The sequence below is a fragment of the Canis lupus genome, chromosome 1 (assembly GCF_011100685.1).
Source record: "Canis lupus familiaris isolate Mischka breed German Shepherd chromosome 1, alternate assembly UU_Cfam_GSD_1.0, whole genome shotgun sequence".
Taxonomy (NCBI): Eukaryota; Metazoa; Chordata; class Mammalia; order Carnivora; family Canidae; genus Canis; species Canis lupus.
In genome coordinates, this window is record NC_049222.1 from 54059812 (window position 1) to 54082170 (window position 22359).

Genomic DNA, 22359 nt, shown 5'->3' on the forward strand with positions numbered 1-22359 from the left:
TTCTACTGTTATGTCAACCATGATGAATCTGGTAAGAAATTTCAAGGTTTTAAAATCTTACACAATAGGTAAAAGCAATTTTTTAACCTATTTTTTTATTGACATAAAGTTCAGTAATTTTATTAAGAGTAATGCCAGAATTAAGCACATGAAAATAATTTACGAAGTGAAGAATTATCTTTGCTAATATACTCCTTTAATAAGATCAAATAATTTCTTTTTTTTTTTAAGATTTCATTCATTTATTTGAGAGAAAGAGATAGCATAAGTGTGGGAGAGAGGCTGAGGGAGAAGCAGGCTCCCCAGTGAGCAGGGAGCCTGACCTGGAGGTCAATCCCAGGACTCTGGGATCATGACCTGAGCTGAAGGCAGATGTTTAACCAACTGAGCCACCCAGGCTCCCCTCAAATGATAATTTCTACTAGCTCTATCAGAGGTTTAATATCCTTTTTAAAAATATATTTTGAATTTTTACACATTATTTTGGGATTATTTTTAGCCAAAAGGACCTGAGTTTTTGTGAAAACATAATGATGTAATTTTAAAGATGAATTAGGAACTTAAGTGAAAATTAATTTGTAGCTGCAAAATTCTTTCACTTATCTTAAAATTTTCCATTTTTGAATATATATTTCAGTGTAATTTGGTAGTATGGTTTCCAGAGTTGTCAAACTCACAGGCTAACCTATGGCAAATAAGAAAAGGAAACTGCTTTCTTAAAAGGAACTCAGTGGAAAAAATGCTGAATGTCTCAAAATATGGAATTCAATGGAATAGAAAAATCAGAATAATTTACATGAAAAAAGAACAAATTTCATCTTTTTTTTTGGTAACAAATATTAAGTTGTTAGGCTAATTAAGCCCTACCAAAAGATTATTAATAAAAGAAGGAAAAATTGACTCTTTCTTTAAAATAGCACCTTTTTCCCCTAAAATATACCTTCTGAATTTCCTGGCCAGATTGTAAACGTGGTCTGATAGGATGGAAGAGGCACAGGACCGGCCTTAGGAGTGCTGGATTCTAGTGGATGTACCCTTGAGGAAAGCACAACATCCTCATGACCGAGATGACATAGTCCGTGTGGCCTCTGAAGCAGGAAATCAGTTTTGTGGAGGAGCAGAGAGGGGATTCAAGTTGGGCTTTTTGGGAGGCATTGCTAGGACCGTGTGGGGAGAGGACATGCTGGTGGTCAGCATCACTGAGTGCTGGGCTGGGGGCTAGAAGAATGGGCTGGACAGTGGTACTCGAGTGGACTCGGCAGCCCCAAATCTCTGAGTGTGTTACCAGCTTGGGGTATGGAAAGTCAGGAAGTCAGTGAAGCATCACAGCACCCACTGCCTCACCGGACAAGACATCAAATACATACTTATGCCTTAACTATAATTGATGATTTAATGCTCTGGGTTCTCAAGTCAGTAGGATATGTCTACATTACCCAGCACACGAGGGTAAGGGCAAAAATCTACTTTGTTTATGAAACAAAGACTTTCAGAAGACTTGGGCTTTCAGAGGGAATAGAAAGTAAAAAACTAGTGTTTCCTCGGGGGAATATTCTGGTGAAGTTGGAATTTCTGTATAACATTTCTTATACAGAATAATAGGACAAATACACAGGTGCAGCAACTTCAAAGTGTGCTTCTATTCAATTATTGGGGTCAACAAGTCATATATCCATATCGGGAAGGTGCTCCAGACACAGAATATTTAAATCCACTCAGGTTATTTGAAGTGGAAAGATAACAACAAAAAGTATGTGCACACCCACCTCCAAGTCAGTGAAGAGCCCGTGGTTGTTCTGGAGGATGGCATACATGCAGTGCGCTACGGTGACTGCGTGTTTCCAGTTGTGATAAGGAACCCGCCGATAGTTTTTCTTCACAGACATAATAAAACGACACAACTTTTCAAGCTCAAAGCTGTGTGGAAAAGAGAGTGTTATGACAGAAACTGATAAAGAATCAATACATTCTAGCTGAGACTCTGGTTTAAACCTCTTTGCGTGTACCCAAATACACTCACGACCGTGAAATCTTCCACAGTGATCGAGTCCCGGAGAGCTGGGGCCACACTCACTGCTTCCCTTCCATTCCTCTAGCCAGCTAAGAGACAAAGGCTCATGCAGAGCTTGGGATCGGACAGATTAATTGGCCTCCAGGGGGGCACACAACAGAGTCAGCATGCGGTTGCCCATCATTAACTCCATCACCATCCTCACCTTTCAAGCATTTCCCACATCCCACTGTGCTTGACAGACAACATTTCATCACCCCGTTTGAGGATGTTTTGAGATGTTTTCCAAAAAGCACACTGAGATTCAGGAGCTGCAAATACGTACACCACGAGAATTTCCTGGATGAGTGACTATCCTTTTAAAATGGATCTGTAGTATTATGGCATGCTCAAATTATGAAGTGGTAAGTGGCCATAACCAAAGTCCTGATACAGTATATAAAACCGTATGACACGTTTTTATTATGCAACGTTGTTATTACGTTTTATTTTTATATTATCATGTATTTCTACTTATTTAAGGCCCCAGCAACTCTTTGGGGGAACTTAAGGCTGCTTAAAACAAATATAAAACGGGGCTCTTTGAAATACCAAAGAGATGGGAGTTCATAAAAGATACATAACCTATAGATATATAACCTTTATTTTTCTCCACTGAAAATTTTCAAATATCTTTGAAGTATAAGGTGTGTCATCTTAAGAGTTCCAACTGGCCAAACTCTCAACTGATATCTAAGTGGAGTTAATTAGCCTATGTATGTCCTTTCAAAAGAGCAATTTATAAAAGTCACCAAGAGAAGTAAGAGAAGACACAGAATTCAAAAGCAAAGGAGAGAGAGTTTAGTTCCAGAGAAACTAAGAGCCTTTATAAGCCATTTACTGATTAAATGAGTGAAAAAAGAGAAAAGGAAAATTATTCCTTGCATTTTCAGTATGTGTGTTGAAGCTGTAAAGGGTAAATGGAAAGTCCCAAGAGGCCTCTAGGGCACGGGACAGGAGAGGGGATGGACCCGCGGGGGAAGGGAGCCACCGTGGAATCGCTAGGAAAGCGCTCGGCGCTGATCTAGGAGACCTGGTTCCTTCACACCTGTCCTAACAGATACATAATGTTGGCTGAAAGCTGATGCTAAATTCAATGCACGTTTTCCAAAACACCCTTTCAAACAGTACATAATGATGTGGAGCAGTAACCCTTGCCTCTTCCCATTACACAGCCTAAGGCAATTTTCACCTGTGTTTTTATCATCACCTGGAAGACACATGGTTGTTCGCCAAGGGACAGCCACCCTGGCAAAGAGCTCGGCAGGCTGTAAGGGAAATCCAAGAAGGCTATAAATCTGTCCAGTAATTTCAGCCTTTTTTATTTAAATATTTCGAAAAAATTATTTATAGATGGCATACTTTCAGATAATTATCAACCAAGAAAGTGACAAGGCATTTAGGCAGAAGGAGGAAGAGGTCAGATCACTCAAAAGCTTACGAAGGAAGTTTTTAAGGTCATTCATACCAAGACGTCCCACAGGAACGATGGACCATGTAGACAAAAATTCCAGGCCACATGTTTTCAAAAGGACCAATATCAAAGTGGAATCTGAGATGCAAAGAACACAAAATTGATTAGTAAATATAATTAGGATTAACATAAAAACAAAGTAATTTAACTTTTTGTCTATTAAGAAAGTAAGAAAACACTGGGAGTCCAGCCATCCCTTTACTGCCTTCTCAGTCACATCTCTGTTGTATTTAAATGTTTCCAGGAGGAAATTCCACACATTCCCTTAGGAACTCAGCCCAATATTTAAACCATAGCTTAATTTTCTATTAAACAATCTATAAAGAAAATGATGTTGTGGCTGTTATCAGAGCAATGAAAGAGTACAAAATAATTTTATTATGAGTGCTACATGTTTTACACAACTGATAAACAAGGGGAGGAAATAGAATTTTTTTTAGAGTTAAAAATTTTTCTATCTCCTATTTAAGTCCAGAGGAAACACTTCATAAATACAAATATCCGAAGTTATTACTTATTTTTTCATTTGCTAATTACGAACATTTAACCCAAATAAACACAATGGTAAAATATTAAAAGAAAACATTTTCCTCTAGTTATACTTCTGACACCAAATGTGTAACTTCTCCACACCAAGAAATTCTTCTACCCTCTGCAGACAGCAACGATACCCTATGACTCCACTTACTTTTGACACACCTGCAGCCAGTGCAGACCACGCAGGTTAAGGGCTCAGTCCCCCAAGACTGCACCCCTCGACTTTAGATGCAAGTCCAGGCCACGCATGCTTCTGGTCACCGGCTATACATCAGAGGTCTCCACAAACCCCACCTTAGGTTTTATAATGCACTGTGATAGGTCACAGAACTCAGGGAAACACTTTACTTACTATTATCAGTTTATTATTAGGGATACAACTCAAGAGCCAAATGGAAGAGATGCAGAGGGCAAGCCATGTGGGAAGAAGGGCTGAGGAGTTTTCATGCCTCTGTAGGGGCGCTGCCTTCCCAGCACTGAAGGTGCTCACCAACCTGAAAGCTCTCCAAACCCCTCGTGTAGGGCTTCTAGAGGTTCCATTGCATAGGAACATTTGATTAACTCAATCCCCAGTCCCTGTCCCTGACCAGGAGGCTGAAAATTACAACCCCAAACCATATAGTTGGTTCCTTGGGCAACCATCCCCCGTCCTCCTACAGTCCTTCAATAGCATAAACTCAAGTGTGGTTCAAAGAGGTTCATTATGAATGAGAAAAGACTCCTCTCTCGCTCCAATCACTCAGGAAATTCAAGTGTTTTTTAGGAGCTATGAGCCAGAAACTAGCTACACAGACCAAATATACATATTTCTTATTAGATCACTGTATGTACTATATGTAAACCAGTAAAAGATAAACTGAGGCAGATAAAAAGTCTTCTGAGTTTATTTGAGCAAAAATCTCTTCAGACAGGGCAGTGCCAAGCCATGGGTGGTTAGAAGCACTCTGCTAAAGGCGTCAGAAGAGATCCTTGCACAGGGAGGATGAACGAGCAAAGGCAGGTGATTACTGATGGTAGCTTACAGCCCAGTTCGCTGTCCATACCTGGTCCCTTGGGCTTTCGATACATAACCTAGAGGCACTTCAGGCTTAGCTTTTGTTTGCTCACACAGGCTGCTCTAGCATTAGAGCCGCCTTGGTCTGACCTGGCCTCCTTGTTGCATTAATACTTCCAATTATAAGGCAAAAATCAGCTCTGGGTTACTCCTGCAGATCTTTGGTATGGAGTTGAACAGTGCTGGCTTGCACATACAATGAACATACAGATCACCAGAGGTCCTACCGCCAGGAGCTCACACCTAGGAGCACGGGATTTGAAAACAAAGTGTGAAAGCTGCACTAATTATTACTACATTCCAAAATATCAGTCTGCAAATGTAAGATTATATGGAAATAAAAGCCTTCAGATCTCAGATATTCAATGCCATCTTCAGCATGAAGTGCTATAAATGCAGTGTAAAGTAGGCAGAAGACTAACAAGGAAAGCTAACGTTTAATTCATTTCAAAATGATGCTGAGATTCTTTCCCTAGAGATAAAGAGATGTGGCCTCTGTGTCCACGACCCATCAGGAGATGTGAAATCACCTTAGACAGGACAAGGGAGACACATGGAATCACACATGTGATATGGTACTGGCAGCTCTACTGCTGTACCCATTTCAAACTTTAGGCAAAATCAAATTAAAAATTGGTTTGTGGAGAAACAGGACAAGATGCTCACAATTCAATTTCTTTGCAGAGGCGCACAGGGAGGTTGAAGCGCATGAGGCCCTGCCACTCCTCCGCAGTACAGATGCTATGGTAGGACAGCTTCTCCATGGTCACCCGGTAAATGCACTCAGAGTGACGGATTCTGTGGTACATCTAGAAAGCAAATCCAAAAAACAAAAAAAAAAAAAAAAAGGGAAATAAGTGTTTAAAGTAGTCACTAAAGTCCAAAATTCGGTATAAAAGAATCAGAACTGTAACTAGTATGACTCTATTATATCTCCATATACGCTGAGGATACCCACACATGTGCCCTTGAAGATACAAAACACTGAAGTTATTTTTTTTTTTAATTCCACCTCCATTTAAAAAGATTTGTTAACTTCTCTCCTCAGACACTGTCTCTGGATAGTGAGAGGCCTTGGTATTTGTCCACTGGCCCCTCCTTAGACTCCTAGCCTCCAGAACCATGACAAATCAGTGTCTGCTGTTTCTAGGCCATGTGGTTTGTGGCACTCTGTTCCAGCAGCTCAAACACACAGAGACAGACGCCACCAAGCAGGAGGTAAGTTTTTTTCTATGTCTCCTTTCAAAAATATTTATCTTAATTCTTGGTGATGTCAAAGTCCTCTAGTTCCAGAGTCTCAACAATGCTTGACCATGAAGCCCTTTATCAGTAGAAGAATTTGGGAGATGGGTGCCCAATAAATGTATACTCCTTTAGCAATTACATCCACATGCACTGTGCAAATATACTGTTTATATTAAAATAGAAAAGGATAAAAATACAGAATACATATTTTAAATATTTTATTACTGAAACGACTCTTTTTAGCCTTATTAGCCAAATTACATATTTTATAATGAAAGCACTAATTAAATATATGTTATCAACTGTCAATTTTTTCATTTACTACTTTGTGAAATGGTGATGTTAAGGTCTGGGTTCAGTTTGATTTATTTCAATACTTAGATTTTCAGTTATACTATTTGAGAAAGATATGCCAAAAAATATGTGGATCCAAATGGAATAAAGGACTGGCTGTTCTTAAATATCCCACTTACATTTTTGTTTCCAGCCACTAATATTTTTGGCTTAAATTCACATAACTTTCCATTTCCCTTGATGCCAATCAGTTAATCCTGCAAACGAATTAGCTGCATCCTTATATATTATCAAACATGTTCAAAACCAATGAAACTTAATGAAACTCTTCATGGGAAAGATTTTAGTAAGCTAAAAGCTGTTTCATAAAGTGAAGTCATAAAAAATATTCCATTTTAAAGAAAGAAAGAGGTAAAAGGGAATAAAGAACAGATGGAACAACAGCAAATAATAAGACGGTAGATTTATACTTAAACATAAAATGTGGCAGTCAAAGTATCCTGGTTAAAAGGCACAGACTGTCAGAGTGAGTAAAAAGCAGCAAGACTCAGCTTATTCTGATTACAAGAATCCTACTTTAAAGACCCAAATCAGGTAAAATGGATGGAAAAGACATAGCATTTAACATCAATCAAAAGAAAGCTGGAGAGGCTGTATTAATATCAGATAAAGTGGATTTCAGAGAAAAGACTATTATCAGGGATAAAGAAGGATTACTTCAAATGATAAAGGGGTCCATATATCAACAAGATGTTGCCAAACATCAGTTGTTTTTCTATAGGTGTGCAGAGGCAAGGTATGGAGAAAGGACAGCAAACATACCCAACGGTGCCGGATCAACTGGACCCACATGCAAATAAATAAAAGCAAGATGACCCTTACCTTGAACCATATACAATAATTTACTAAAAATGGATCACAGATCTAAATGCAAAACCTAAACTTTTAGAAGAAAGCAGGAGAAAATCTCTGTGACCTTAGGTTAGGCAAATATGTCTTAGATACAATGGTAACAGGATAATCAGACAAAAAAATCTAATAAATTAGACTTCTTCAAGATTAAGAACTGCTCTTAGAAAGCAACTATCAAGCCAAACACTGGGAGCAAGTATTTTCGAATAATTCACGTGATAAATGACTCATATTTAGAATATACGAAGAACTATCAAAACTCAGCAAGAAAACGAGCAATTGCAAACAAAAAAAGAGCATTTTGAGAAGACACTTTATCAAAGAAGACACAGACATGGCAAATGTGGAGGAACCAGAGTACATATAGGGATGCTATGGGCCTTTACAAGGGTACAGCCACTTGGCAAACCAGTTCGGCAGTTTTCTAAACATCCCCCTATCACCTGACCCAGCTGCTCCACATCTAGGTGTTGACTTGATGGAGATGAAAACATACACCACACAAGGACTTGTGCACAGATGTTCATGCAGCTTTAGTTAAAACCTAAAAATAACTCAAATGCCCATCAACAGGTGACTAGATTACAGTACATCTATTCGATGGAATATTCAGTAGTAAAAAGGAATTAAACTACACGTGTGATGCCATGCACAAATCTCAAAATAATTGCGCTGAAAGAAGCTGTACAAAAGGGAATACAGATTTTATGATCCATACAGAATGGATTCCATTCCATTTTATGATTCCATTTAAATTTCTGGAATTTACAATAATTCTAGAAAATGCAAGGTACTTTATTATGGTGACAGAAAGCAGATCAACGGCTACTTGAAATGGGGGGGGAGAGGTAAAGATGCGGAGGGTCAAGGGGCATCCAGAATCTCGTGATGAGGTGGGTTTATTGTGTCTGGATCACAGTGATGATTTCCCTGGACTGTGTGTACAAGCACTCATCAATCTGTACCTTCTACACCCCCACAGTGTGCCATGTACTTATAAACCTCAGTAAAGTAACTTAACAATGTTCTGCTCCCAGTCTCTGTAAAGGTCTGTGATAACTTGTATACGTGGGTCACATGACCATGGAACAGTGACAAGGAGAATATGCAGACTTGTTTTCCACATGCTTTCTTCATAGGAAGAGTTAATTTGGAAAAGCACCTGTTTTCTTATTCAGTGTGAATGCCACTTGCAATACTAAAGTCAGATTAAGTGCTGTTTATTTGAATGTATCTTCTAAATAATGAAATATTGACTATATTTTGTCATCAGAACACATTGGCACACTTGGAATATTTATCTTTTTTGTGAAAGATGAAACACGTAGTAATCTATTAATTCAACAACTGTTCCAAGTACTTTGCCACAAGCAGCAAGTGCGGGAGCAGCACAACAGAAATAGATGTACATTTCAGAACTACCTTCATAACTGAATTGTGTGGGCCAACTGGTATGTAATCCCCCTTCTAATATGGCTGAAGAAGAACCTGGATCAGGTGAAAAATGTAAAGACAGAATGACTGTTAGCTTACTAATGACTTTTCAGGATTATTATTTTTCTTATTTAAATCTGGGTTTAGTTTGGTGTAAACATTTAATCATGTTTGCATCTAGGTTTTGTGATGCAACATGCAGGGGATTAGAAGAGTTTCAACCTGCTGGGCCAGGCTCCTCTAACGACACGACTGAGTTAACTCAAGAGTGTCTACACTGACTGATGCATTCTTCCAGGGACACATGGAACCCTAGACAGATTTTAAGAGGACTGATTTCTACCTCAACTTCTTCCACACATTCTCTAACTTTAAAAAAAAAAAAGGCTTTTTCCCTACCTCCCATTTCAAAATAACCCCTTCCTCAAATTGCTCTAATACAAAACCCTCTTAAAACAAAAGGAAATATAAAATATGGTATTAATGAGGTTTAATAGTGGTTTCTAAAGTTTTCATAAAATACTGAAGGTGGTGAATCTAAATAAATTTTTAGCTGACAGATCATTTAAAATAACTGATAGAGTTATCAGTACATTTTGGCATCTTAGCTCAGGTGGAGTTTGAATTAAGAGAAATTGCTATAATAAAATTCTATGTACTCATTAATGAAAGCAATTCTTGGGGCTTCCTCAAAAATTTCTCAATTAATAGGAATAACATTGTTGAAGACTGGGAATCCAATTCAACAATGTCAAAGAACAAAATTCAAAGATGGAAAGGACATGGCCAGAAGGAGTTCCTGCGGTACGAGACAGGGGTATCAGTAGAGCTCTCTGGGAGACAAAGAAAGAGGAGGATGGCAGAGGCTTACATACAAACTCTCTTCCAGAATAGTGAGAAGAGGGAATGTGTTTCAGAGGAGAAACCTGGCGGACACAACCTCAACCAAGTGATGAAGCTAGCATTGCCAGTGAAAGGATGTGTGCCTGCTAAGGGGATGTGATGGGAATACATCATTCCGCCACATTCTTGTCAAAATTATGACCTCAATATAATCATGTGGAAATACCAGACAAATCCAAAGTAAGAGGCATTCTATAAAATAACTGGCCTATACACTTCAAAAATACTCAGGCCATGCAAGGCAAAGAGTAAGGAATGTTTTTAGGTTAAAGGACAGTAAAGAACAGTTTAGCCAACGCCATCTGGTACCTGTTTAGGGCTGAACTGTGTTCCCCAAAACTCATGTTGAAATCTTAAAGTCCTAGTACCTCTGAATGTGATGTATTTGGATAAAGGGCCTTTAAGGAAGTAATTAAAATGAGGTCAACAGAGTGAGCCTGCAATCGATGCGATGAGTGTCCTTAGAAGAAAAGGAGATTAGGACACAGACAAACACAGAGGGAAGACCATGCAAAGACACAAGGAGAAGAAGGCCACCTCCAGACCAAGGAGAGAGGTCTCAGGAGAAACAACACCTACTGACATGTCCATCTTGGACTCTAGTTGCCAAAACTCCCTGCTGTTTAAGCCACTCAGTCTGTAGCATTGCTCATGGCAGTCCCCACACACACTGATACAGCACCAATGTGAACTTCTGGACTTTAAATTACTTGAGCTTGTATTTTCTAAAGACAGGCAATAATTTATATTTTTGATAACTATTTATCAAAATTTCCTAACATGGTTGCTGTGACCACATGTATACTAATAATGACATATACTACTACAAGCCAAAATTAATTTTTAACACCTATTATACATGTTTTAGATTATTTTAATTAACAAAACACTCCTAAAGTATATTACACTGGGTCAAACTTTTGTGGGGTAACAGAAATATATACATTCAGAGAGAGAAAAGAAGGATGCGGTAGTTTCCAATCATCAGAGCCTGCTGTATTCTTAAATGGTCTATAATGGCTCTCAAGTAGCTATAGTAGTTAGATTCCACTGGATGCACTTAAAAATAGATGAAAGTCAATATTCAGGATATATGAGAAATTACATTCTCTGCAACTTTTCTTTTTACAGATTTGGTTTATTTATTCATGAGAGACAGAGAGAATGAGAGAGGCAGAGACATAGGCAGAGGGAGAAGCAGGCTCCATGCAGGGAGCCCGATGCGGGACTCGATCCCAGGACTCCAGGATCACACCCTGGGCTGAAGGCAGGCGCTAAACTGCTGAGCCACCCAGGTGTCCCCCAATCTTTGCAACTTTTAAACTAAACAAATGTAAACTGTTAATATTTTTATATAAATAAAATATATATCTATATATATAAATATATAAATAAAATATATCTCTTATAAAAGAGAGAAACACAGGTGTAGAAAATGTTTAAAGCATAAAGTATCATGTATTTCTGATGAACTAGGTAAAGAGAGGTCCCCATGAGAGGTGTGCGGTGATAAAGAGGGAGAAGGAGTTTCTTATGGAATAGCACTGACCCAACAGCAAATGGTCATCCCTAGTCACCACAGCATTACTTTTTGACATTTTTGTTCCTAGTCCTCTCTCAGCTGTTTCCATTAGCTCTGTGGTTGCCCCTATGGAACTCGAGGTTCTATTTCCAAAAAGGCCTATATTAGTAAGGTGTTAACTTCCATTTGTGTTGGTTTAGTTTTTTTTAAAAAAAAGGTTAATAAAATTTCCCCTGACTTCCAAATGCCAATAATATCACTAAAAGATGACTCAAGTTTATAGAATACTAAATATTTAATGTGAGACTTCATACAACAAACGTGCGCAGTGAGCAGGGCAGACGAGCTGTGAGGGTCAAGGGAGTAGACATCTGGAATGCACCTGACCAACCGCTGAGCAGCTGCCGTGCTTATGAGGCTACCTTAGGTGCTGTTAACACTGCTCTCTTTTGTACAAGACTCTCAAGTGCACTACATATGATGAACAATAAGGATTTAGGTCACATTTTCCTTACCCATTTCAGTAGATACCAGGAGACATAAACCTTCTGTTTAAACATTTTACTTTTATAGTAACCTCACTTTTCTTTTTAACAAATTCACACCTTGAAACAAATGCTAAAATATTAGAAGATTTTAAAGACATTTCCTAAAATACGTATAACCAGGAATCACTGATTCTGGTTTATAAAGGAAACACTGGAGAAAAAAACCCACCCTTTCAACTACTTTCTTTAAAAAAATTTAAAGCTGATATTGAGTATTTTAAAAGATATTTAGAAAAGTGTTACTTACATTGGCACAGTGTAAGGCTAACGCACAAAAGACGGCAAACATCTTGAAGTTGTTTTCATCCGTTTTAGAGAAGGCACTGCCGCTTATTTTGTTCACCATCTGTACCACGCCGATCACACTTCCTCGACTCACGATGGGCATGCACAGAATATTCCGTGTGGTGTACCCTGTATACAAGTCTACTTCTCTGTGGTAAGGTTCAAGAACAAAATAGACACACACACACACAGACAAGAAAGTAAAGTGTACATTCTATCATAAATCTCAGTTTAGTTTTGCAATTTATATGCTTCTATTGCAAATAATTGTAATGCAACTGCTGAGCTTCTAAATTCAAGGACAATGTGACATTTGAAAGTGTTTCGTTAAAATCTCTTCAAAAATATTCTGATCACTTTGTTCTCTTATTTTTAAAAATATTTTATTTATTTATTCATGAGAGACACACACAGAGAGAGGCAGAGACATAGGCAGAGAGAGAAGCAGGCTCCATGCAGGGAGCCCGACGTGGGACTTGATCCTGGGACCCCAGGATCACATCACGCCCTGGGCCCAAGGCAGTTGCTCAACCACTGAGCCACTCAGGCGTCCCTGTTCTCTTATTTTTTGAAGAGTTTTTCAGAACAGTCTCCAGGAGGCTTTCAGCTTATCATTCAGTTTTATGTATCCCCAGCATTATTAAGTAAATGCAGACTAACTGGGTGCAGAGGAAAAATATAATAAATTTGGTAAAGTAACATGTTCCTTTAAACTTGGTCCTATGTTAGGAGAGATGTAACTTGCTAACAAACAAATGTAAATGGAAGTGATCATCTTACCAATTGAGAGCCAGCCAAACCAGCCCTCTCCTGTTCTATAAACAGTTTTAATGTGATAGAGGGCACCATTCTTGAATGGGTTGTCACCACCCTACCACACAGCTGAGGACTTGTGACAGAGATGTTATGACTTCAAGAACTTGCTATCTGATCCTCAATAGAAAATGTTTGCTGACTCCTGAATTAGAGAAAATATATTTTTGCCAACAAGATTCAGTTCTATCGACCTGAACCATGCACCTAGAGGCAGCTGGCGGGTGGTGGTCACTTATGCCTAGCTCCTGGCAGAGTCCTGTGTGGAGACTCCTCCACCCTGCAGCAGCTATCAATGGTTCAGCCCTTCTCACTGCAGAGTAGTATTCTGAGGTATGCATGAACCACATTTCATTTATCCGCTCACCAGTTGATGGATATTATTGTTCGTTAACAACCAGTTTTCTGGCAATTGTGAATAATGCTGTTTTGAAGATCCACGTACAAATTTTTGTGTGGACATGTTCTCTTCCTTGATAGCCAGGAGTGGGGCTGACTGAGTACAGTAAGTGTATGCTTAACTTTACAAGAAACTGTGCAAGGTTTTCCAGAGTGGCTGTACATTACACACTCCCATCAGCAATGTGTGTTAAGTTTCCCCACATCCTTGCCAACACTTGCTAACACCTCCTTTTTAAAAAAGAAAAAAAAAGATTTATCTATTTGAGAAAGAGGGGCAGGGAGTGGAGAGGGAGAATTACAAGCAGACTCCACACTCAGTGTGGAGCCCAACATGGGCTTGACCTAGGCACCCTGCTAATGCCATGTTTTAAAAACTATATCCCCTTCAAATTATTGTGTATTGAGATTTCATTGTCAAATTCCTATACAAATATCTGTTCTTGTGTTTAACGGCCATTCATGTATCTTCCTCTGTGAAATGTCTTAAAATGTTGGGTCCTATTTACTAAATTAGGTTATTTTATTAATGTTGGGACAGTTGTTTACATACTCTGGAAGCAAGTATTTTGTCAGATACACATTTTGCAAATATTTTCTCACAATCTGTTGCTTGCCTTTTCATGTTCTTAAAAGTTGACAGTTTTAAAATAAGGATATGCAAATATCTTCAATACTTCAGCACTAAAATAACAAGTATGGTTTTTTTTTTTAAAAACCCTGAGATTTTCTGCATACCCTTAATTTACTGATAAAATGTACCCCTGGGATATAACTGTGCACATATTGGACACTAATCAAATTTCCAAAAAAAATTGTTTATGCTATTTAATTGTCTCTTAAGGTGAACCAAATGTTTGAATTAAGGGAACACTACTGCCAAAATACCTGAACCATGACTCCCTACCAGTCACAACATCAATCTTGAGACTTTCAATTTCTAGAGATTTATTAAAATCAGATTACATAATTTGGTTCCTAGTTCTTCAAAGAACTCAAAACAAAACAAAAAATCTTTATAAGCCATCTAACATCCCAACTTCTAATAATCTCTAATAAAAGCAGCAACTTATGGAGTTCCCATTTTGTGTCAGGTGAAGTTGCCAGAGCTCTTATGAATATTTTCTCTAATCTTACCAAACAAAAACCACCCTATAGAATAGGCATTATTGTACCATTTTAAAGATGAGGAGACAGAGGCTCAGCAAAACCAACTCACTCCAGGTCTCTCTAGAGCTGATACATGACAGAATTGAATCACGAGTAGGTACTTTCATCAGTAGGTGTTACTGCCTGTAGGGCATGGTCTTGTGGAGCAAATGCCCAGGACAGAATGATTAACACTATAATGAAAACAAAGGCGCTAACTGAGCAGACATGTGGGGATCTGGGGGCTCCAGCGCAGAGGCTGCAGCCACATGGGACACGAAGGAGAGATTGCTGAGGACACAAACTACTTCTCACCTGTTAAAGCGTGGGTCTGCATAGGCATCTGGAATGTTCAGGACTTCCCCTGTTCTTGCTACCTGACCAGCAATTCCTTTCTCAATTGAAAATCTGCAGATATAAAAGAGAGGGACATGCTACTTAAGACAGTGATGTTCTAAAATAATTTGAAACATTTCACTACCACTAAATATTAAAAAGCACTGTTTTATTTTAAATACTTGCATTAATTTTACATTTACATATTCAAAAATCCTCTTATTATATAACATGTAAAGGTAAAGCAGAGAAACACTGCAGAGAAACACTGCAAATAAATCATTTGAGAAGCTTGTTTTAAGATAGAACCCACAATATATTTAATTATACTGGATCACAAATTGAAACTGAGAGATTAACTAGCACTCTCCTCTACTGACCGATAATAATTCTTTATATTTGCCTTATAATTTACAAGTACCTTATAATTTACAAGATGCTTCAACATAAATTTTCTTTAATTATTTTTCTTTCTTTATTTACTTTTTATTCCATGCTCAATGTGAGGTTTGAACTCATGACTCCGAGATTAAGAGTCCCACGCTCTACTGACTAAACCAGACAAGTGCCTCTCAACATAAATTTTCTTAATTCTCACGGTAGTGTGAATGGAAGCTCATTAGGTTCAGTAACTTGCCAACATTCCTAAAAAGTTAGTGGCACAATAAAAACAAGAATGCAGGTCTACACCAGTGTATTTTCCACCACAATATAACCAAACTTCTAGGCTATATCTGATGTTGAGAATACTATTGCAGGACTGGGACTCAAAGGTTTTTGCAACACAAGGATTATATAAAAATAACACAATTTATAACTTCTAGTATCTTTACTTCTCTAATTTGTTAAATTTAAAAGCAGTCAAAAATATAAACATCTGATTACACTTAATTATGTTTCGGTATCTAATATCAGCACTTTGTTTTACGAATATATTCTCATTTTATAAATAGTTTTCTTATTACAATATCACATAATACATGCATTCATTTCAAAAGTAGTTAAGAAAGAGGTCTATAGTCCATAATATCTAGATTTCAATAGCTTGAAAATAATTCCCATAATATTACATTTTCAACATTTTAGGCAATAATTAATAACAGGCACTATTCAACATTATTGAAATAAAGCTCAACCTTAAGGGAAAAAAACAGAAGATAATTGACACAAGAGAATTAACTTTCTTAAAACACCAAAAAGTGAACTCAGCATTGCTTAAGAAGCAAGCTTGTTTCATCCTGGTTTTCTGTGCTTTGACCAATGTCAAAGAACAAATTGATGTTTGACAGAACAAATTCAACCGCTGCAAGCAAAGAATATCAGAATCCACATCATGATTTATGCCTGATTTTCTTGGTTTGCTGTGTCCAGCAGGAGATAATTAAGAGGCAGCCCCGTGCATAAATGGCTGGCATCAACTGGTCCATTGACAGAGCTGTAGCCAGCCGCATTCCCTCACTGTTCCTCCCCTGCTTGCCAACACGAACTTCAAGTTATTGTGAAATGAGATCAATACCAGCACTGCGAAGAACACTTGAACCCTCAGCATGAGAAATTACTTTACCCTAATGAAAAATTACTTTACCTATCCAAACTGATTTACTCAGGTCTAAAAAACAAATAAACCAAAAATAAAACAGGTAAAAATAAAAAAAATCTCAACAGTGCCTCTAATTCAGAGTTCTTTGAGTGTGGAATATAGGATCTGTCACCCTAGGGCTACAGAATGGGAAGTACTGTGTGATAGGCAGTAGGGAGGCCTGGCTCAGGGCCACACTCCTGTTTCTTTCACATCTGCTTAGCTCTCTTAAGCGACAGGACACATGGAAAGCAACTCATAATTAATAAGGAATACTGTTTTACTACCATGTTGTAACTACCCAAGTTCTTTACGTTATTATGTGGGAAAATAGGTAAACAAGATACATAAGCAAAAGGGGTGCAAATGTCTAAAAAAAAAAAAGGTCAATTTTTAAACGTTAAGCTTGATTCTTAAAAGTTTGGTGACAGTGCTCCTTGTAGATGCTAAGATTGTGATATGATGGAAAAAGCTTGCCTCCATCACTCAAACTCCACTCTGTTCATCTACGTGACAGTAGCTACTGCCATTTAAAGGTCAAAAGAAGGCTTTAGTTTTCAGATGCTACAAAAGTGTGCTATATGATGGATTAAATGAACTGATCAGTTACAGAACAGTGTGTTTAAGTCATTAAATATACCAGGTCAATTTCCATTATAGTCTGGACTTGGAGACAGCCCTGCAGTCCAGGACAGGTTAGGGGCAGTATTTTCTAAATACACCCTGTTCCTAGACATAGGGGAACCTGCAGACTCCAGGTGGGATGTACCTTTACCTACCTGGGAGCACTAGTAAGTTTTTCCAACATGATTTCCAAAAGGACCGCCTCCGGAAGACGGCATTTCCAGGAGTGACGCTAAAGCTTCCTAGGCGCGGTTTCGCTGGCACTGCAATGTCATTCCCAGAAGTACTACCTTCAGGAGGCGGGTCCTGGTGGGAATGATATCACAGCATGACAAGTACTGTCAGCGCACCTGTGAATAGGCACAGAAACGTGGGTAACAGGACACCCGCACAGCTGCAGTCACAGCATATGGACATTCTACTTCCAGCTGTACCTTATTTCTTTGGTCTTCTTGAAGATAGGTTTGCCTTCCTTTTCCTCTCCAATATCAAAAAGGTCTGAATATAACTCCTTGTTCTTATGGTCCACCTGGAAAAGTGCACAACGATCGGCATTCACCAGATTTTTTGCATATATCTAAAGACAAACAATAAAACAAGAGTAAGCCAATGAGAAATTCAGAGTTTAAAGGAAAACTTTATCAGAAATAAATATAAATTCCAGCTGATCTATACTCTAACCGGGTAGAAAATTAGCACAACCAAATAATTATAGGTATACAAGTACAAAAAAATCTATGTCACTGGTAATGTGCTGACACTAGCAAGTACCAACATGAATGAGTAACAGCTGCTATACATGCACACCAAGGTGCTGATGTTGAAATACTACTAAACTTTTGTGTGGATTGGAAAGCAGCTGCTGGCCCCACTCCCTCTGGGCCCTGCTGCCACCCTGGCCCCCCTTCCAGGACGTCTAGGGCTTAGCCTCATGCCTGGTGTGAGCCTCTGCCAACTCTAAGGCCAGCATCCATTTTGAATGGTTGGCATTCGTGACATAGCAGTTGTAAAAAAATATGAAATGTAACTTCTAATGAGGTTCATATATTCACATTTGTTGCATTTTACTTGTTCCACTAAATAGCGTGTAAGAATTATTAAGTGTCTACTCTGGGCCGACACTTTCACACACGTTAGGTGCCTTCCCTCACTTAATCCCCACAGTCACAATATTAAGTCAGGGAATATTTTTATCTCCACTTCACGGGTTAGGATAATTGAGGCAGGGAGGTAACTAAACTTGTCCACTACACGGCTAGTAAATGGCAGATTGGGTATTTGAACTCATATTAACTGTTTTCATGGCCTATATTCTTACAACAAATATGCTCTTTCATTTCTAACTGGAAAACTGTGTATTCATATTGTCATTCACTCGTTCATCAATTTCCCTCCACAATTATTTCTTTAATGCTTGAACTATCCCACTGTCCTTCATGAGTTGGGACTACAGTTACGATGCAATTAGCATATTCACCTCAATTGAGAACTCTGGCAGGCTCAACCCTCTTCCAGATTTTAGTTGTAAAATTACCGCCCAGAGAAAACGTGTTGATTCTCAGAGAAAAACAGTCATCAAAGTCTATGCAAGAGGGACATGGGCCACCTTGTGGCCAGAGGAAAACATAAAATCTCATGTAAAACTACTTGTCTTTATAAACTCTCGTCTTTATAAACTATATTCACTCACTCAACAAACATTGGCCATGCCACGGAGTGAGTATACTGGGTATTATTGGTATGAGAACTTAGTCTGTCTCTTTCCATTAGACTGTGAGTTCTGTGACAGCAGAAACTGCTTCCTTCCCCCCACAGTATTCCAAAAGCCCAGCACAATGTCTGGAGTAGAGGTCAGCTAACTAAAGTCCATCTGCCAAATCTAGTCCATTGCTTGTTTTTATAAATACAGTTCTATTGGGAAAGAATTATGTTCATTCCTTTACGAATCTGCTACAATGCCAGAGCTGAGTGAATGCAATAGAGTACAGCCCACGAAGCATAAAACTTTCCTATTTGACATTTAACAAAAAAAAGTTTGCCAACCTGTAGGTTAGAACATATAAGATCTCCATAGCCTAAGCACCCTCAATAAATATTTGAGGAAGGATGAATGACAAAAAGTTAGGGAGATAGTATTGCTGGCAAACAGAAGAATCACCCATTTATCCTGCAAACTCATGGGATCTTGAATTATCAAATAATAATCATGATTCTATACTATTAGAGATGACATTATGAAAAGTGAAATTTGTGTCCCTAATGCCTAGGTCATGTTAATTGTTTCATACTCTGGCACCTGTTTATGTTAATATTTATAAAGGTCTGAATGGAATAGATAATTTTCTAGAAAAAGGAAATTTTCTAGAAAAAGAAGCTGAAAAATCTGAATAGAAGTTAATCAAAAAGAGAACTGTAAAACTGTCAAAGAATTATCCCCATAAGAGGCCTCAGCCAAAATGATTTCAAAAAAGAATTACTTAAGAATCTTCAACAAATAAATTCACATCTGATTTACAGTGTTCTATGTTCAGAAAGAACAAAACCTTTTCAGTTATTTTTAGAACCCCTGCTACACCACTGATACTGCAAATTGACAGAGATACTATAAAAAAGAAAATCACAGGCTAACTTGACCTTGGAAACAGAAAAGAACTCAAATAAAGATTTTAGCAAATCAAACTCAGGGATAAATTAAGATTATGGTATTTAAAAATTACACTTTAATCAGAACTGTTTAGTATCATAAACTCTATTATTTCATAATTGCAATAAAACAAAGGAAAAAATCACACAATTACCTTCATGGTTGTCAAAGTGCATGTGATGCAATTCAGCAATCATTCATAATAAAAACGATAAAAACGAAAGACCATGGAGGACTCATCAGGGAAAGCAGGGACACCATCTCCATGCTTTCCCCTGGCCTTGTGACAACTCGCTGCTACCTCTCAGGAAGGAGTTCATACACTTATCTGGAGCCCCAATTTTTACAGCTGTCACCCTGCAGACCTCTCCAGGTCACATGGTCTGGAGGCCAGCAGGGCTCACACTGTGGTCCCATGGGATTGTCTACACCACATACTTCCAGAGTTGCTGCCTGATGCTCTCAGTTCCAATCAGCCAGACACCCGGTGCTGACCAAAACCTTCCCCTGTGCAACACTGCTACGTCTTGACATGCCCATAGCAATGGGGACCCATCAAGGATAAATCAGGCCACTTCGATAACCACAAGGCTGGAAGACAACAAGCACTAGGGTGAGTGGGATGATAGGGTTCACTACCTATACAAGGTCCCTCCTTCAGCACCAGCACAAGGCAGTTGTGTCACGTACTACATAGAAACAAGCACAGAGAGTCAAGCAAGATGAAGAAAACAGAGGACATGTTCCAAACAAAGGAGTAAGGTAAAACCTCAGGAAAAACAACTAATGAAATGGACATAAGAGGCTTACTGATAGAATTCAAAGTCACAGCCCTGAAGATGCTCACCAAACATGGGAGAACTGACATCACACTCAATGATACAAAGCTGAAGGCATTTCCTTTAGGATTAGGAATAAGACAAGAATACTCACTCTCATCACTGTTGTTCAACATAGTATTAAGAGTTCTAGCCAGAGCAACAATGCAAGAAAAGGAAATAAAATGCAACCAAATTTGATAAAAAGAAGTAAAACTGACCTGATTTGATATATAGAAGACCCTAAAAACTCCACCAAAAAGAATTGTTATGTTAGAACTAATGAACAAATTCAGTAAAGTTGGAGGGTACAAAAACATAACAAAAATGTACTGAATTCCTTCCTTTAAAAAAAAAAGATTTTATTTATTTATTTGAGAGGGAGGGAATGGGTGGGGGGAGGGGCAAAGGGAGAGAATCTTTAAGCAGACTCCCTGTTGAGTGTGAACCCAATGCTCAACCCATGAGATCACAACCTGAGTCAAAACCAAGTCAGATGCTCAACCGCCTGAGCCACCTAGGCACTCCCTGTTGCATTCCTATACACCAACAATGAACTATCTGAAAGAGAAACTAAGCAAACAATCCCATTTATATTTGCATCCAAAGAATAAAATACCTAGGAGTACATTTAATCAAGGAAGTGAAAGACCTATACACTGGAAATTTTAAGACATTGATGAAAAAAACGAAAGACACTGAACGGAAAGATACTCCACACTCATGGATTGGAAGAACTAATATTGTTAAATATCCAGATTATCCAAAGCAATCTACAGATTTGATGCAATCTCTATCAAAATCCCAATGGAATTTTTCATAGACCTAGAACAAAAAAAATGAGTATGTAACCACAAAATACCTCAAATGGGCAAAGCAATCTCGAGAAAGAACCAAAGCTGGAAATATCATGTTCCCTGATTTCAAACTATATTACAAAACTATAGGAATCAAAACAGAATGGTAGAAATGTAGATCGAATGAACAGAATAGAGGATCCACACATAAATGGTTGATTAATTTACGACAAAGAAGGCAAGAATATAAATAGAGAAAGGACAGTCTCTTCAATAAATGGTGCCAGGAAAACTAGACAGCCACAATGGAAAAGAATGAAATTGGACTAGTATTTTATAACATATAAAAAATTAACTCAAAATGGATTGAAGACTTGAATGGAAGACCTGAAACCAGAAAACTCCAAGAACAAAACACCGACAGCAAGTTCTTTGACACTGGTCTTGGCAATGTTTTCATTTGATTGTTTTTGTTTTTGGATCTGATTCCAAAAGCAAAGGCAACAAAGCAAAAATAAGTGGGACTACTCAAACTAGAAAGCTTCTACACAGCAAAGGAGACCATCAACAAAATGAAGAGGGAACCCACTGAATGGAAGAAAATATTTACAAATTATGTATCTGTAAATACAAATATCCAAAATATATCTTAAAAATTCATATGACTCAATAGCAAAAAACAATCCAACTAATAAATGGGCGGAGGATCTGAGCAGACATTTTTCCTAAGAAGACTTGCAGTTGGCTGACTGGCACATGAAAAGATGCTCAGCATTATTAATCACCAGGGAAATGCAAACCAAACCACAATGAGGTATCAACCAAAACCTGTTAGAAGGACCAGTGTAAAAAAGATAAGACATACCAAATGCTGGAAAGCATGTGGAAAAATGAGAATTCTTGCGCAATGTTGGTGGGAATGTAAATTAGTGTAGCTACTAT

At 38.2% G+C, this 22359-nt stretch overlaps 1 protein-coding gene across 1 annotated transcript in view; it reads right to left on the reverse strand.

The window, feature by feature from the left end:
• The window catches only part of PDE10A (phosphodiesterase 10A), a 298525-nt gene that overhangs the window by 47509 nt on the left and 228657 nt on the right, over nt 1–22359 (reverse strand). Inside the window, 6 exon segments of the mRNA XM_038526520.1 lie at nt 1767–1917; nt 3519–3602; nt 5782–5924; nt 12221–12407; nt 14935–15027; nt 17593–17735. Of these exon segments, the coding sequence (XP_038382448.1) occupies nt 1767–1917; nt 3519–3602; nt 5782–5924; nt 12221–12407; nt 14935–15027; nt 17593–17735 (801 nt within the window).